The sequence below is a fragment of the Poecilia reticulata genome, unplaced genomic scaffold (genome assembly GCF_000633615.1).
Source record: "Poecilia reticulata strain Guanapo unplaced genomic scaffold, Guppy_female_1.0+MT scaffold_260, whole genome shotgun sequence".
NCBI lineage: Eukaryota > Metazoa > Chordata > Actinopteri > Cyprinodontiformes > Poeciliidae > Poecilia > Poecilia reticulata.
Window position 1 is genome coordinate 14,291 of NW_007615043.1, and position 14,425 is coordinate 28,715.

General features: G+C 40.7%; 2 protein-coding genes and 1 pseudogene across 4 annotated transcripts in view; 1 reads left to right on the top strand and 2 right to left on the bottom strand.

Moving 5' to 3' along the window:
- Nucleotides 1-2,592: 2,592 nt before the first annotated feature.
- LOC103460580 (zinc finger protein 391-like) lies at nucleotides 2,593-5,645 on the bottom strand. 2 transcript variants are annotated; one of them, XM_017303410.1, is made up of 2 exons: nucleotides 5,447-5,645; nucleotides 2,593-4,368 (listed from the first exon to the last, which is right to left on the bottom strand). In XM_017303410.1, the coding sequence occupies exon 2, from the start codon at nucleotides 4,265-4,267 to the stop codon at nucleotides 2,831-2,833; it is 1,437 nt and encodes a 478-aa protein (XP_017158899.1). In that variant the 5' UTR covers nucleotides 4,268-4,368; nucleotides 5,447-5,645; the 3' UTR covers nucleotides 2,593-2,830. The 2 variants fall into 2 exon arrangements, with proteins under 2 accessions (XP_017158899.1, XP_008401041.1); XM_008402819.2 differs by lacking the exon at nucleotides 5,447-5,645 and adding an exon at nucleotides 4,449-4,825.
- Nucleotides 5,646-7,608: 1,963 nt separating this feature from the next.
- Nucleotides 7,609-9,647, top strand: LOC108165976 (zinc finger protein OZF-like; annotated as a pseudogene).
- A 1,360-nt stretch (nucleotides 9,648-11,007) lies between these two features.
- Nucleotides 11,008-14,425, bottom strand: part of LOC103460579 (zinc finger protein 343-like) — a 25,108-nt gene continuing 21,690 nt past the window's right edge. For both annotated transcript variants that reach the window (XM_008402818.2, XM_008402817.2), the window contains one exon: nucleotides 11,008-13,475. In XM_008402818.2, coding sequence (XP_008401040.1) covers nucleotides 11,398-13,475 — 2,078 coding nt within the window. In that variant the 3' untranslated portion in view covers nucleotides 11,008-11,397. The remainder of the gene's footprint in view (nucleotides 13,476-14,425) is intronic.

Sequence of the window (14,425 nt, forward strand, 5' to 3'; positions counted from 1 at the left end):
AAGCCTCTGGACACCAGCAGCTCTGACCTGATGGACAAACACGTTTTCACGCCATCAGATGGGATCATCAGATGGGTGGCATGGTGGTGGAGGGCTGGTGATGTGGGCTCGTTTTACTCTTCAGACCATCAAAGTCTTTGAGGAGGCGGGTCCATGTGGGTCCATCTGTCCAGCAGCTGAAGCTCAGTCCAGATCTACAACAGGAAGAATCAAACTAATGAATCATAGAGCTGGAGTGGCCTAATCAAAGGCTGAACTTCAACCTTAATGTATCCTGATGTGCAGAGATGGATGTTTGGAAACTTGAATTATCTACAGCAAAGTCGTAGAGAAAACAGGAGACATTTCTCCACACACTGGAAAAACTGCTGATGGTTGTTGTTGACGACGTGGTTCATTCGATTTTTCATTGTTTTTCTTAAGAACTTTTCAGTTTATTCAACATTTGATAAACGTATTTTATACTTTTACTGTGAAAACCAAGATGTTTAACAGGTTTTCACTTTGTTTTTGAATAAGATTCACATTTTGTTTAATAATGTTGAATTTAAACACAGGAACTAAATTTGTTTTGTTTTTACGGGACGGTAGATTTAAGGATGTTTGTAGTTTATTTCCACTCTGGAAGTGAATGAAGATGTTCAGGTAGAAACACCTGAAACATGTTCATGTAGGAAAGTCAGAGCTCTAAGAGGAAGAACCAGTGTGTTCATGTTTATGTGCTGATCTAGCTGTAGTAGCTCTATGGTCTGGATTTCTTCTCATTTGAGCTGCGACATGCTGCTGGTTTTAAATAAAGCCTCTGCTGTTCACCTGAAGCCGTTTGATTCATTTCCATGTTGTCAGTTTGAAACCAGCCATCATACATAATATTGGCATCAAAACTTAAATTCAACAGCTATAGAAAGGTTTATAAAACATTCAAATAGAAATTGATATTATTAGAAAGATTTAAGTAAGATTCCATCCATCCATTTTCTTTCACCCTTGTCCCTCAGTGGGTCGGGAGGGTTGCTGGTGCCCATCTCCAGCTGGCGTGCCGGGCGAGAGGCAGGGTCGCCTGGACAGGTCGCCTGGACAGGTCACCTGGACAGGTCGCCTGGACAGGTCGCCTGGACAGGTCGCCTGGACAGGTCGCCAGTCTGTCGCAGGGCATTTAAGTAAGATTTTTATAGTGAAATTCTTCCAGCAACTTTGAGAAGAGAAACCAAACAATAAATATGAAAACTTTGGATCAATTAGCCTCTTAATGCAAACCTACATTTAGCTAATCTAAGTATTATTATGGATCAGGATGTTTCTGCTGAACTTATTATGGTTTTTATAATGTTAGACTTGTGAATATTAAATGAGAAACTAGACCCGTTACTGTCACTAAAAGCCTTTAACAGTATTGAACGGTTATATTTATTCAACATTCCTAAAGTGTAACTGATCCTCAAACCAACTTTTTAAAGTTTCTATCTAAATGTTTCAGTGTGAAAATAAACAGATAAGCAGCTTTTTTCACTGCATTGTCTTTCAGAATGTTTCTGTTGGCATTAAATGACAGAAGCTGATGATCTGATCATTTCATGGATTCTGTCCAGTCAGCAGAATCCAACTGACCCACTGAGGAACCGATGATCTGATCAGGACATGACAGATCCCAATAATCACTTTATTCACTGCATTCTGGTTTTATGAGACACTGAATTTTGAGTTTTCATTATCTGTGAATCATAAAAACTACAGGAAACAAAGGCTTGGAATGCATCAGTGTACGGAGGATGATTTCACAATGTTTCCCTTCCTGAGATGATGGGCAAGAAATGCTGCATTTTCACATAATATCACATTAATATAATATTTTTATAAAAACATGTTCATGTGTACTATTAGTATATCTTGCCTTATTCATCGTACACATTTGACGTTACTGACATGGTTGTTGTTTTGGAAAAGTTGCTCAGTTTTGCACTTTTAATGTTTCCAGTTTTGTCTTTTTAATTCTGGCCTCCTCTGGACCATCCTGGCTCTTCCTGCTTCCCATCTTTTAATCACCAGTGACTGAGACCGTTCACATGAAATGAAATGTCAGGGTACGTCTGAAAAACAAAACAACAAAAGCTGCTAGTCCAACAGGCGGCTGCAGCCCAGGGACAGCAGTAGTGGCGCATGATATCAACCCAGTGCCGGTTCTGAACACTGGCTCAGTTAAAGAATGATAAAGAGAGAAAACCAGACCTTGAGGTCCAGATGTCGGGGCGTCCTCGGTTCTCCGATCCAGGCCTGCTTGTAACCGTCATTGTGTTATTAGAGTGACATGTTGGCGTTTATTCAACATAAATCAGCTTAAACCTGTACTTACAGAGACACAGCTGACTGTGTTCAGACCTCTGATCTGTAAACTATCTGAACAAAAGGATCCCAAACTTTCCATCACTCTGGAGAATCTATAGTCTGTCACTGCAGAGTTTATCATTTTAAACTCCAAAGACCTCAAACAGCTTTTCCTAACAAACACACAGGAAAATTACATTTTTATCATCTCTACTGCATTAAAACTAAAAAGGTACTTTCAAATTTTAAATAAAAACAAATTGTCTTCAAGTGTTTAAATTCAACATTTATTATAAAATTCCAACTTGAAGCTTTAAAAACCAAAAACCTTCTGATTGCAGAAACACCCAACGAGCCAGAGTCTCCCCACAAAACAACCTGACACGTCAACTTCACTCCTACTCATGTTTAAGATTAATTAGCTTTTTTCCTTTTCTAATATACTACTAAAAAATAAACTACTAAGCAAATTCTAAATATTTATTGTTAACCAGTGAGAGTCAAATTACTATTTCTTACTTCTGTGCTTTCTTTTCATGTGATAATTCAGTTTCCTATTTTCAATGAAACCTTTGCCACATATTTGACATGAGAAAGGCCTCTCGCCTGTGTGGGTTCTCTGGTGTACATTTAAGTGATTGCGGATAAAATAGGCTTTCCCACATACTTCACATGAATAAGGTCTTTCACCCGTGTGAGTTCTCCTGTGAACATTCAAGTTCGAACTATTTATAAAGCCTTTCCCACACGTTTCACAAGAAAAAGGTCTCTCACCGGTATGGACTTTCTTATGAATACTTAAATTGCCAATATGAGAAAAAGTTTTCCCACAAGTGTCACAAGAAAAAGGTCTCTCACCTGTGTGAATGTTCTTGTGAGCTTTTAAATGATCAATTCGAGAGAAACTTTTGTCACATGTTTCACAAGAGAAAGGCCTCTCAGGTGCCTGATTCTTTAAAGGCCTCTCATCTGCATGCCTTTTCTTATGTAAATTTAAATTATCAATACGAGAGAAAGATTTTCCACATGTGTCACAGGAAAAAGGCCTCTCACCACTGTGAACTTTCTTGTGAAGATTTAAATTATAAATTCGCAAGAATGTTTTCCCACATGTTTCACAAGAAAAAGGTCTCTCACCTGTATGAGTTTGTTTGTGAACTTTTAAAATACTGAATCGAGAAAAACGTTTCCCACATGTTTCACAACAAAAAGGCCTCTCCCCAGTGTGGGTTTTGTAATGCTCTTTCAAGTTAAACCTTTTCTTAAATGCTCTTTCACAAATTTCACATTTTAAAGACATATTCTTTGCGTCAGCATGAGACTGACTCTGTAACACTGTGGAGCTGCTTCCTTCCTGTGTAGGTGTATGAAATGACCGTTGCTCAGTTCTTGGTTCTCCAGCACTTTTCCTGGAGACTTCCTGAAGAGGAGTCTCCATCAAAGCAACGGTCTGCTCCTGGACAAGCTGCTCTCCCTCCTCACTGCTGCCGCCGTCCTTCTGGTCCTGCCCAGTTGGAAAATGTTCCAGTTTCTGCTGTTCATGTTTAATCCATGAAGAAGAATCTGTTTCTTCCTTTACTTCAACTACCAGTATTGAATCTGGTTCTTCTTTTTCTTTAATCCATTTAGATTCTAGATCCTCCTGTCCTCCAGTAAGTTGGGTTTCTGGTTTCTTCTGTTCCTCTTCAACCCATAAAGATGTTGGTTCTTCATTTTCCTCTTCCAAACTTGAGCGTTTTGTTTCCTGGTCTTCCTCTTTAATCCACTGTAATCCTTGTTTCTCCTCTTCTTCTTTAATCCTATGGGTGTCTGGGTTCTCCTGCTTTTCAATCAGTGAAGGTTCTGTTTGTTTCTGTTTTTCTTTAGCCCATGAAGACTTTATTTCCTCCTTTTCTTCTTCCATCAGTGTTGTGTCCTCCTCTTCCTCTTTAATCCATGGTTCCATCTGAGGTTCTTCTTGGTCTGGTTAAGGCCTCCTGCCCAGGCTACAGAGACGAGGGACGGAAGAAGCTTCCGTCTCAATGGAGACATGTGACTTTTGAAGGCCTGTAGGGAGAAAGGAGGACATCATTAATATAATTAAATTGATGACCATCTCATTCTTCATTGGAACCATCTGACTCCACCTTCATTAAAACTGGATATTTGGGAGCAATTCCATCAGGAAACTTTGTCCATCCTCCCTGTTAGAGACTCCAGATGTGAACTCGAACACAGGAAAGCACTCGGCAGGAAACAGCATTCACTCTGAACTCATTTGGATGAGGCAGCAAGTTGATAATGCTGAGAGTCGGTGCAAACAATCACAAGGACAAGTAATGTGACAGCTGCTCTCTATGCAGCACTGACAGTTTGGAGGTGGAGAAGAAACTAAATAAAATATAGTTATTCATTTGATATAAGATTTTGTATTCCACGTTAACGCTATTATAACAAAATAAAGTCAAATAAAAACAGAATGCATAAAAAGAAAAGGGTTTGAAACAGCACAGAATAAAGAAACACTATAATCTGAATAATACTAAGTGTAACAATGCAGTTATAGATGAAACATAATAAGAAAGCTCAAAACTGAGGAAGTCAGGACAATCTAGGCAATAAAATGTATTTTTTATAGTGTCTGTCTTCTAACAAGTTAATTTAGTGTTTAAGTTCAAACCTGAACAAGTTGACAGGATGTAGCATCAGTTTTACAAGTGAAGTGGGAACGCACCGCTTGTCTGAAGGTTTAGTCAAAGCTGCAGCATTTATTTTTCCTATTTTTCATATTTTTATAATATATATTTAATATTCATGTTAACTGAGAATACATAAACAGAAAAATGATAAAGTATTTAAAGCAGCGCCTGATGTTTAAAAAACGAACATAACTAATTAAACCCTGGAAGAAACGTTTTTAGCACACAAAAAGACCGTCAGAGGGCCAGTCTGCTAATTCTTTATTAGAACGGCTTTGACGAGGACAGCTAAGCGGGGTCCTTCGGCTCTGTGGCAACAACGCTACCGGAAGTTAGTCACCAGTTAACATGAAAACCCATTAAACCGCAACACCGGACTGAACGGACCTTAAAACACTGAGTAACGCTGGAAGCTCAAACTGTAAACCGATCAAACTGATTCATACCGATTCTGGTGAGTCTCATCTGGAGTTTCCATCAGATCAGGTTTTCCTCGCAGTGAACGACAGCAGAAGCAGTTAGCCGCCATCTGGTGCTGAACTGAAGACGTAGTTACTGAAATATTCCGTCGTCTTTCTGTTTTCCTTCCGCTCGGTGTCACAGTGAGACAAAGCAGCTGGTCGGTCCATTTCCGCCCCCTGCTGGACTGGACTGGAACTGCATAACAACGGCAACCTTCCATCTGATCAATCAATGATTTTGTATCATTTTTAATTGATGATTATGTCCAAACCCCAAATAACTGTTTAAGTTCAATCATAAATATAAACTGAATTAATTTGAAAGCTGCTCCAGAGCTGCGAACATTATGATCCTCCTGGAACAGCTGAGCTTAACGTCTGGTTTAAAAACAGTAAAGTTAAAGATGTGAATTCAAGAAGACCAAAAGAATATTGAATTAAAGCTGCTTTAAGTGGAGTATTGGTATTGATGCAGCATAGCATTAGGGTGCGCTTGCTTATGAGATCAGCTGATCGCAGCAGAGGATATGCAGTAACTCACTATTAAACATTACTGATGAAAGAAATTGGCCCATTTTTAATGTCACATTAACAAACATCTGAATCTCACAGGTTGAGTTTTTATTCAGCTAAACTACTGGTGGATTGTTTCCTGCTTCAGTTTACATGAACTCAGCTGAACCGGCTTTGTGGCCCTCAAAATTAAGAAATTAATCTAAAATCACATCATGGAAATATTCCTGCTTCATATCTCAGGACTAAAAATGGAGAAACATATTTCAGTGAAGCTCCCATCAGCCCCTGCGGCCCAGAGGAAACACTGCATTTGAATCTGATGGGGAAAAATCTGCCTCATATGATGCAGAAACCCTAAAAACATTCATGTTCCCACAAACTTTAGGAACAAAGAAAATTCTGATCACAACCTAAAGATGGCGCTGTTGAGCTGCGTCTGATTCACAGTCAGTGGCTCCAATACAGAAGTTTAAATTCTTAGTTTTCATCATGTGTTTTCTGTGAGCATCTTTTATTGTTTGTTTCTGTTGTGCTGCTGCCACGGACAGCAGATCTTCTCTATGTTTGACCTCTACAAGCTGGTTAACTGAAAGGCTAAACTGAAATAACATAAAGGAAAACATTGAATGCATCTAAAGTTTTATTAAACATTTATAAATATAAATTAACCCAACTTCCCAGCAGTCTCACTCAATAAAAAGCACCAAGGAGGAAAAGGGCAGGAGCTCAATGAACATTTGCTGCATTATGATTGGTTAATGACAGGTTAAAGGTCAGTTCTTGCTCCAGTCTAATCCTGGGCTGTGAATAAACCAATCAGCTGCTCTGTCTCAGTTTGACCCCAGCAAAAGGAAAACTAAAGGATTTAGCATCAGGTTGTGTGGAATCATCCAGAATACGGTTGTTTTATCGTTTCTCAGCTAATATCTCAGCAACCATGACTTCCGCTCAGCACCTGAGAGATTTTATCAGAGAGAGACTAACTGCTGCTGCAGCAGAAATCTTCTCAGAGGTGGAAAAAACCATCATCTGCTACGAGGAGGAGCTCGATGCTCAGCGCAGGATGATGGGGATCAACTGGAAACCAGAGATCAAACTCATCAGAGACAAAGTTCTGGTAGGTCCGGATGAAGGAGCTGATGAGATCCGTCAGTGGACCGGCGCTGTTACAGATTAACTGGTGGCTAAATTTACTGGTTGAAACCTTTGCGCACCGCAGATGTTTCTAAATTGCAGGTGGCCGTGGTGATGCCTGTTCAAATGTGACAAAACCGTCTGCAAAACTTTCATTTAATGTATTTAATGTTCCACCGCATTTGAGCAAAACCAGATCAATGAGTAACACAATCACCAGAATAAATTAATTTCAACTCACGAATAGCCGCAATGTGAACATAAATGAAGTTTCTGACCAGCACTGATCAGAAGAACATTGGAATTGACTCAAGTATCTGTAATGTGAGTTGCTTAACGCTTCTAGCCATAGGCGTAAATCCCGGAAGGGGGTCCGCCGCCCCTGCCCCCCCTATGAACCATGTGACACTTACTCTCCAGACTGTCTGAGAATATCCAGGCTAATGATCAATGAATCTCCATCAATGATCTCTTTGTCACCGCAGACCTGAAGCCACATGTTTCCAGCTTCTGCCATCCACCACGTCTGTAACCAAGGGAAGAGGTCCAGTGAGGACCAAGAGGAAGCAGAACCTCAGACAGAACCTGGATCTCCAGGGATCAAAGAGGAAGAGGAGGATGTTGAACAGAAGGACCTAAACACTGAATGGATCAAGGAGGAAGAAGAGGAACCAGAACCTCCACTGATAGAAGAAAATGAGGAATCCAGGATTTCTTGGACTATAGAGGAATGCACAGCACCAGAAACGGCACTGATTGAAAACCAGGTGGAAGTCGGACCTCCATGGATTAAAGACAAAGAGGTGGAACCAGAAGCGTCTGTGACAAAGGAAAGTCAGGAATCTGGTTTCTCAAGGGTCAAAGAGAAACAGGTGATACTAGAAGGAAGGAAACGGCCTGAGACCCAGTGGATTAAGGAAGAGGAGGAAACTGAATCTCCACTGACAGACGACCTAAATGTTTCACTGCTTAAACATGAGCAGTTCATTGCTTTGATCGAGTCTTCTACTCTTCAAAAATGTGATTTCAGTGAAGAACCAAGAACTGAGCAGCTGTTCTTTCTCATCTCTACTGTAGATGAGACAAAAGATGAGGAAGAAACCAATTCCTCTGTGTCTCAGTCTCATTCTGGCTCCAAGAAAATGTCTTTCAAATGTGACATGTGTGGGACATCTTTTAATAATAAGTATAACTTTGAAAAGCATTGCCAAACTCACACAGGTGAGAGGCCTTTTTCTTGTGACGCATGTGGAAAAAGTTTCTCTCAAAGAGGTTATTTAAAAGTTCACCAAAAACTTCATACAAGTGAGAGGCCTTTTTCCTGTGAAGTTTGTGGAAAGTCATTTGTTTGCATGGCGTATTTAAAAGCTCACAAGAAAAGTCATACAGGCAAGAGGCCTTTTGTCTGTGACACATGCGGGAAAAGCTTTTCTCGAATTGACAATTTTAATCTTCACAAGAAAATTCATACAGGTGAGAGGCCCTTTTCTTGTGACGCATGTGGAAAAAGTTTCTCTCATAGTGGTTATTTAAAAGTTCACCAAAAACTTCCTACAAGTGAGAGGCCTTTTTCTTGTGACGAATGTGAAAAATCATTTGTTCGAATGGCGTATTTAAAAGCTCACAAGAAAAGTCATACAGGTGAGAGGCCTTTTGTCTGTGACATATGTGGTAAAGGTTTGTCTAGAATGGATCATTTAAGTCATCACATGAAAAGTCATACTGGTGAAAGGCCTTTTTCTTGTGACGCATGCGGGAAAAGCTTTTCTTGAAATGACAATTTAAATCTTCACAAGAAAATTCATGCAGGTGATAGACCTGGTTATAGACCCTTTTCTTGTGAAACATGTGGAAAATGTTTTTCACATAGGTCAAATGTAAATGTTCACAGGAGAACCCACACAGGGGATAGGCCTTATTCATGTCAGACATGTGGGAAAGCTTTTAGTATTCGCTATCGCTTAAATGTACACCAGAGGACCCACACAGGTGAGAGGCCTTTTTCATGTCAAATATGTGGAAAAAGCTTCATTGAAAGTAGAAAACTGAATTTTCACATGAAACAAAAACACATTAGTGAGAAGTAGTCATTTGACTCTCAAACCGATTGTTACATATTCTTTTATTCTGGCCAGCGGCCAAAGTGCAACAATGAAAGGAGGTCTGAGCAGATGTTAAGTGGCACATATTTTAATATAATAAGCCATTAATCAATTTATTGTAAGTTGATTAATGGTTTGCATTCTGACTGGAGAGAATCCTGAAGCTACAAACTAAAAGGACTAAAAATCTACCAAACTTCAGGTCAATTACACTTTATTTCAGAATCAAAACTTAAAAAAATACAACTCTGATAAGAACATTGGTGTCATAAAAGCTTTAAACAAAAGGAGTTGAAAAAGAAAAACAGTTTGGTGTGTTAAGTGACCTGGATATTAAACATCCTGTGCACAGGCCTCATCACACATGGACAAAAATGTTGGTACCCTGCTGTGAATGAACAAAATCCACAGTCCTCCGTATCGAGCAGCCTGCTGTGAGGGGAAACCTGGTTATAGACAGAAACCATTTGATCATAGTTTCTGTTATTGTGGGGTCAGTGTCTGATCTGATCAGTTTTATTCATGGGGAGAGTTTGGCTGTGATTTCTACAGCACAATAGATGCAGAAAAAAGTGATGAGTTTGTCTGAGTCAGTGGAAAAGGAGCTCAGACAAACCTCTCAGATCTTAAATATCCAGGGGAATGTGACTTGTCAAATCTGTTTGTGGATTATGATCAGGGTCTGGTCTCCTGTAATGCAGATGCTGCAGCTCTGATCTGCTCCTTTACTGGCTGCTGCTTCAAGGAGAAACTCTACCCATACTTCAGTCCTGAGCATGATGGAGGTAAAAACTGTTCCTCTGATCATCTGTCCTGTTGATCAGGCTGATCTGATGAATCTCCATGAAGTACGAGTCTGAGACTCTGCAGGTGAAGTCCTGCTGGTGGTGAGCTTTAAATCGTCCTCAGCAGAAAGTTAACAGTTCAGTTCACTGCTGTATTATTTGCTGCAGCTACTTTTTCTTCTCTGTTTATACACATTTCAGCTTCTCTCTTCATGTTTGTAAAACAAGAAGCTCAATGTCTCTTGGAAAGTTGATGTCAGTAAATGATTCTTCGTTTGGAGTTTGAACCTTCACCCTGTATTCAATGATGACGCCGTAATAATAAAACCCATTATAGTTTTGACTCTGAATTAGAGAAGTTCATTTTTTATGCCCTGACTGTTGTGTGGTGTTGACTGGGGTTCAGTCTATTTTTTGTGGTAAAGACTATATATTCCTTTGTTTGTTTGTTTAAATATTCACAAAAGATAACTTAAAAATTAAACGTTACCGGAAGATTGTCACCGCTTAACATGACAACACATTAATACAAAACACCGGTCTCAACGCAGTTTGAGAGACTGAAGTCTGTCTATAAAACAGAGTTCAGATTATAAACCATCTTATTTATCTCTTTACTTAGTTTAATATTTAGCTACATGCCGGTTCTGTTGAATTTTATCTGAGGTTTCCAGTAGATTTCCAGCAGTCTGATGTCTTCCTCGTAGCGGACGATGGCTATGCTGAACTGAAGACATCGTTGGGAGAAAACGGCTGCATCATGAAGCCGTTTCCTTCATCTGCAGCAGAACCTTCTGCGACCGGGTCGGACCTCCAACTCTGTCAGACTTTCAGCAGTTTGTTCTGTCCGTCGGTCACAGCAGAAGTTTCTAAAGATGAACTGGAAGGTGAAGATCTGCTGGCCTGAAGCAACAGATGTAACACAGACAGTAAAAAGGCAGAAGAGCAACATCCAACAGAACCGGATCAGAACCTTCCATCACAGATTGATTTACACACAGACACCTTGGGTCTTTCATCTAGTTTATTTTAAACTGAGTAACAGACTGAGATCTAAAAAACAGATTATAAACTCCGATCCTGTGAGGATCGGCTGATGATTTGAACGTTAAACATGGAACTTTTTATTTTTAGGAAATTCAGACTAGAATCAGCCTCCAATCCAGAAATGAACGTTTCCCCAGGCAACATGAGGTCAGAGCATCAACGACCCAATCGGACCTCTAGATACAGCTCAACACCATCAAGGCCTCAGCAAGTAAATCAGTGAACAAAACATCCGTTTTGTTTGCGCTGAAAACGAAACAAAAAGCAAACAATAACCTTCCAACTATTTTACAGAAAGTTGTGTCTCATCTTTGCAACGTCACTGGAACTGAAGAAAAGCAACAAAAAAAAACTACTTGACAGACTGAACTCTTCCCCTACAACGTCCACCTTCCTGGTGGCACCTGACTCCCCTCCATGAGGAAAACCTATTTCCACATTTCTCACATCCATAGAGCTTCCCACAGCTTCTCATGTGGGAACCTACTTCAGATTTATCTTTAAAACTTTCCCCACATTTTCTACAAATGAAGGCTGGTTTCTTTTTGTGGGACTTCCTGTGAGCTGCCAGCCTCTGTTTATCTTTAAAACTTTTCCCACATTTGCGACAACTGTTGGCCGGGCTTTTGTGGGACTTCATGTGGGCAATATAAGAAGTCCTATAAAGAAAAAGTATTTTGCATATTCTACAAAACAAAGTCTCATCAGCTGAGGGAGTTTCTCGGTGGTTGACTGGCTTCGTGGTTTTGGACGTTTCCCGCCATGTTTTATACAATATTGGCTCCTGTTCCTTGTGCCTCTTCATGTGGGATTTCTTGGTTGAATGACAAGCAAACTTTTTCTTGCATAACCCACAGTAAAATGGCTTTGCACGTTTCCTCTGGTGTATTTTCAGGTGACACTTGCGTGAATATTCAGAAGTGAAATGTTTCCCGCAGGTTTCACAAAATGGCTGCTCCCACCTGTGAGCTTTGTAGTGAATTTTTAGAAAAGCAAGTTCAGCAAAGCCTCGTTTGCATATTTCACAGAAGAAGTTCTTCTGTCTGCTTTTGATTCCAGCTAGCTGCCGAGCTTTCAGGTGGTCCACCAGGTGGGTCATCTTGTGGTCCCTCAGGCGAGCGTGTTGGGCGAAGCGTTCTCCACAGCGCTGGCAAACATACGGTTTCACACCCGGATGTGTCTTTAGATGCTGATTCAAACTCTGAGACTTCACTACGGCACTGCACACGTAGCATTTACTGAGCTTCATAGTGTCTGTGTTAGAACGACGCTCTGAACCCACAGAGCTGGTTCCTTCCTGGTTCTGGTCCTCGGCTGCAGGTCGGGTCAGAGCGACCAGCTGCTCCCGGTCTGGGTTCTTTTGCTGCAGCTGAACAGGTTCTGATCCGTAGTGTTCCTGACCTGGTGTCACACCGGAGTAGAAACCGTAAAGCTCCATGAATCTGTGGCGATCGTCTGGCGAGTTCTGATAGTGAAGCGGACCAGCGCCTGGTTCTGGTTGAAACCAGCCATGTTGTTGACAAGTTGAGGCCATTAGAAGTTTCTCCTCCCAACTCCTGACTGATTCCTGCTGCTGCAAATGTGGAGGTTCTGGTTCCTCTTGCATCTGCTCAGAATTGCATGAATTAAAGGTTTTAAGCTCGATAAAACTTTGCTGCTCCTCTGCAGGGTTTTCACACTGAAACTGCTCTGGTTCTGGTCCGATCCAGCCGTGTTCCTGAGACCCTGCTGCCATAAACTGTTCTGCCTCCCAGCAGCTGCAGAGCTTCTTCTTCTCCTGCTGGACAGGTGGCGGTTCTGATCCATTACATTCCTCTGTGATCTGCTCAGCATCCAGCGTTGCACCTGAGTAGAAACGGTGCTGAAGTTCTGGAGGGTTCTGATGGTGAAGCTGTTCCTTGTCTGGTTCTGGTTGATGAGAAGGCAACAGGTCCATAAAGGTGTCGGTTTCACGTGTCGATAACAGCTGCTGGATCTGCTGGCTGCTCTGGATCAGGATGGGGAGCAGCTGAGGTTTCTCATGTTCACTGTCAGACCGTGGAGGTTCTGGTTCTGGTTCCTCCTGTTCGACTTTAATCTGTGGAGGTTCTGGATCCGCTTTAACCTTTAAACCTCCTGGGTTCTCTAGTTTCTCTTCTAACTGTGGAGGTTCTGGTTTTTCTTGGTCTTCTTTGATCTTCATAGGATCAGGTTCTTCCGGATCCTTTTTAATATCCAGAAACTCTGAATTTATTTCACCATCTTCACGCTCTGGAGGTTCTGGTTCCCCCGGTTCATCCTCAGACTGATCTACATCCTCCTCGTCCTCTTTAACACCTTCTGGATTCTTCTGGTCGTCGTCACACTGCAGATAATCTGGATCTGTCGGTTCTGGCTCCCTCTGGTCACTGAGAGCTTCCTCTTCCTTCCAGACATGTTGCTTTGGGAAGTCTGGAGGAACAGAAAGGAACAGAATAACTTCCCAGCATGAAACTGATGCTGTGATTCACAGCGTGTCGGCCAGCCGATCTGGTACCATCGGTCTAAATTAAGTCCAAATATATTTTATTTATTTTTAGAATGAAGCAAAACGACTGGAGATTTAAGATCTTTTCTAGAATCTGCTCTGATCCCCAATGAATAACACAATTATAGTAATAATAATAAAACATTAATCAACAACTTAGTGTAAAATGATTGAACTGGACAAAATGTAATATTTCAGTTGGTGGCTGTGTGTTTTTATGCTGTAAAGCATCTTCTGTGCAACACAAATAACCTGGAACTTTGCCTTGAATATCTAGAAGCAGGATGTTCCTCAGTTATTTTGTCTCTTATCCATCCAAACTATTTACAGGTTCTGAAAACAGGCCTAAATCCTGAGCTGCAGAAGGTGGACAGAAAGCTGCTCAGCATCTACATTCTGCTGATTCCACCAGTTCTGCACTGCAAAAACACAAAACCTTACCAAGTAACTTTGGTCTAATTTGTAGTGAAAATATCCTAATAAACATAAAATAGGACAAAACTAACATGGAAGTAGTTTTGTGGCTCCTGTATCTTTCAGCAAGATATATGTGTTTTAAGTCAATAATTCCTTAGTATTGATGAAAAAGTTTTGTTCCATTGGCAGATTTTGTTTCACTTACAAACAAGACATTTTCTCATGCTATAAATAATCTGCCAACGGAACAATTACTTTTTCATCAATACTAAGGAATTATTGAACAATTTGGAAAATATTGCTGAAAAATTACTTGTCAGTTAGTTTGGTCTTATTTTAAGAGCAGCAAGACATCTGCACTAGAAACTAGATGAAGAATACTGGGTAAGATGTTGTGTTTTTGCAGTGTGGTGAGTTTCATACCGGTTCTGGTGAGTTTCATACCGGTTCTGGTGAG

Coding starts and splice junctions, on each gene's coding strand:
- LOC103460580 (XM_017303410.1), bottom strand. CDS start 4,267: ATGGAACCATGGATTAAAGAGGAAGAGGAGGACACAACACTGATGGAA.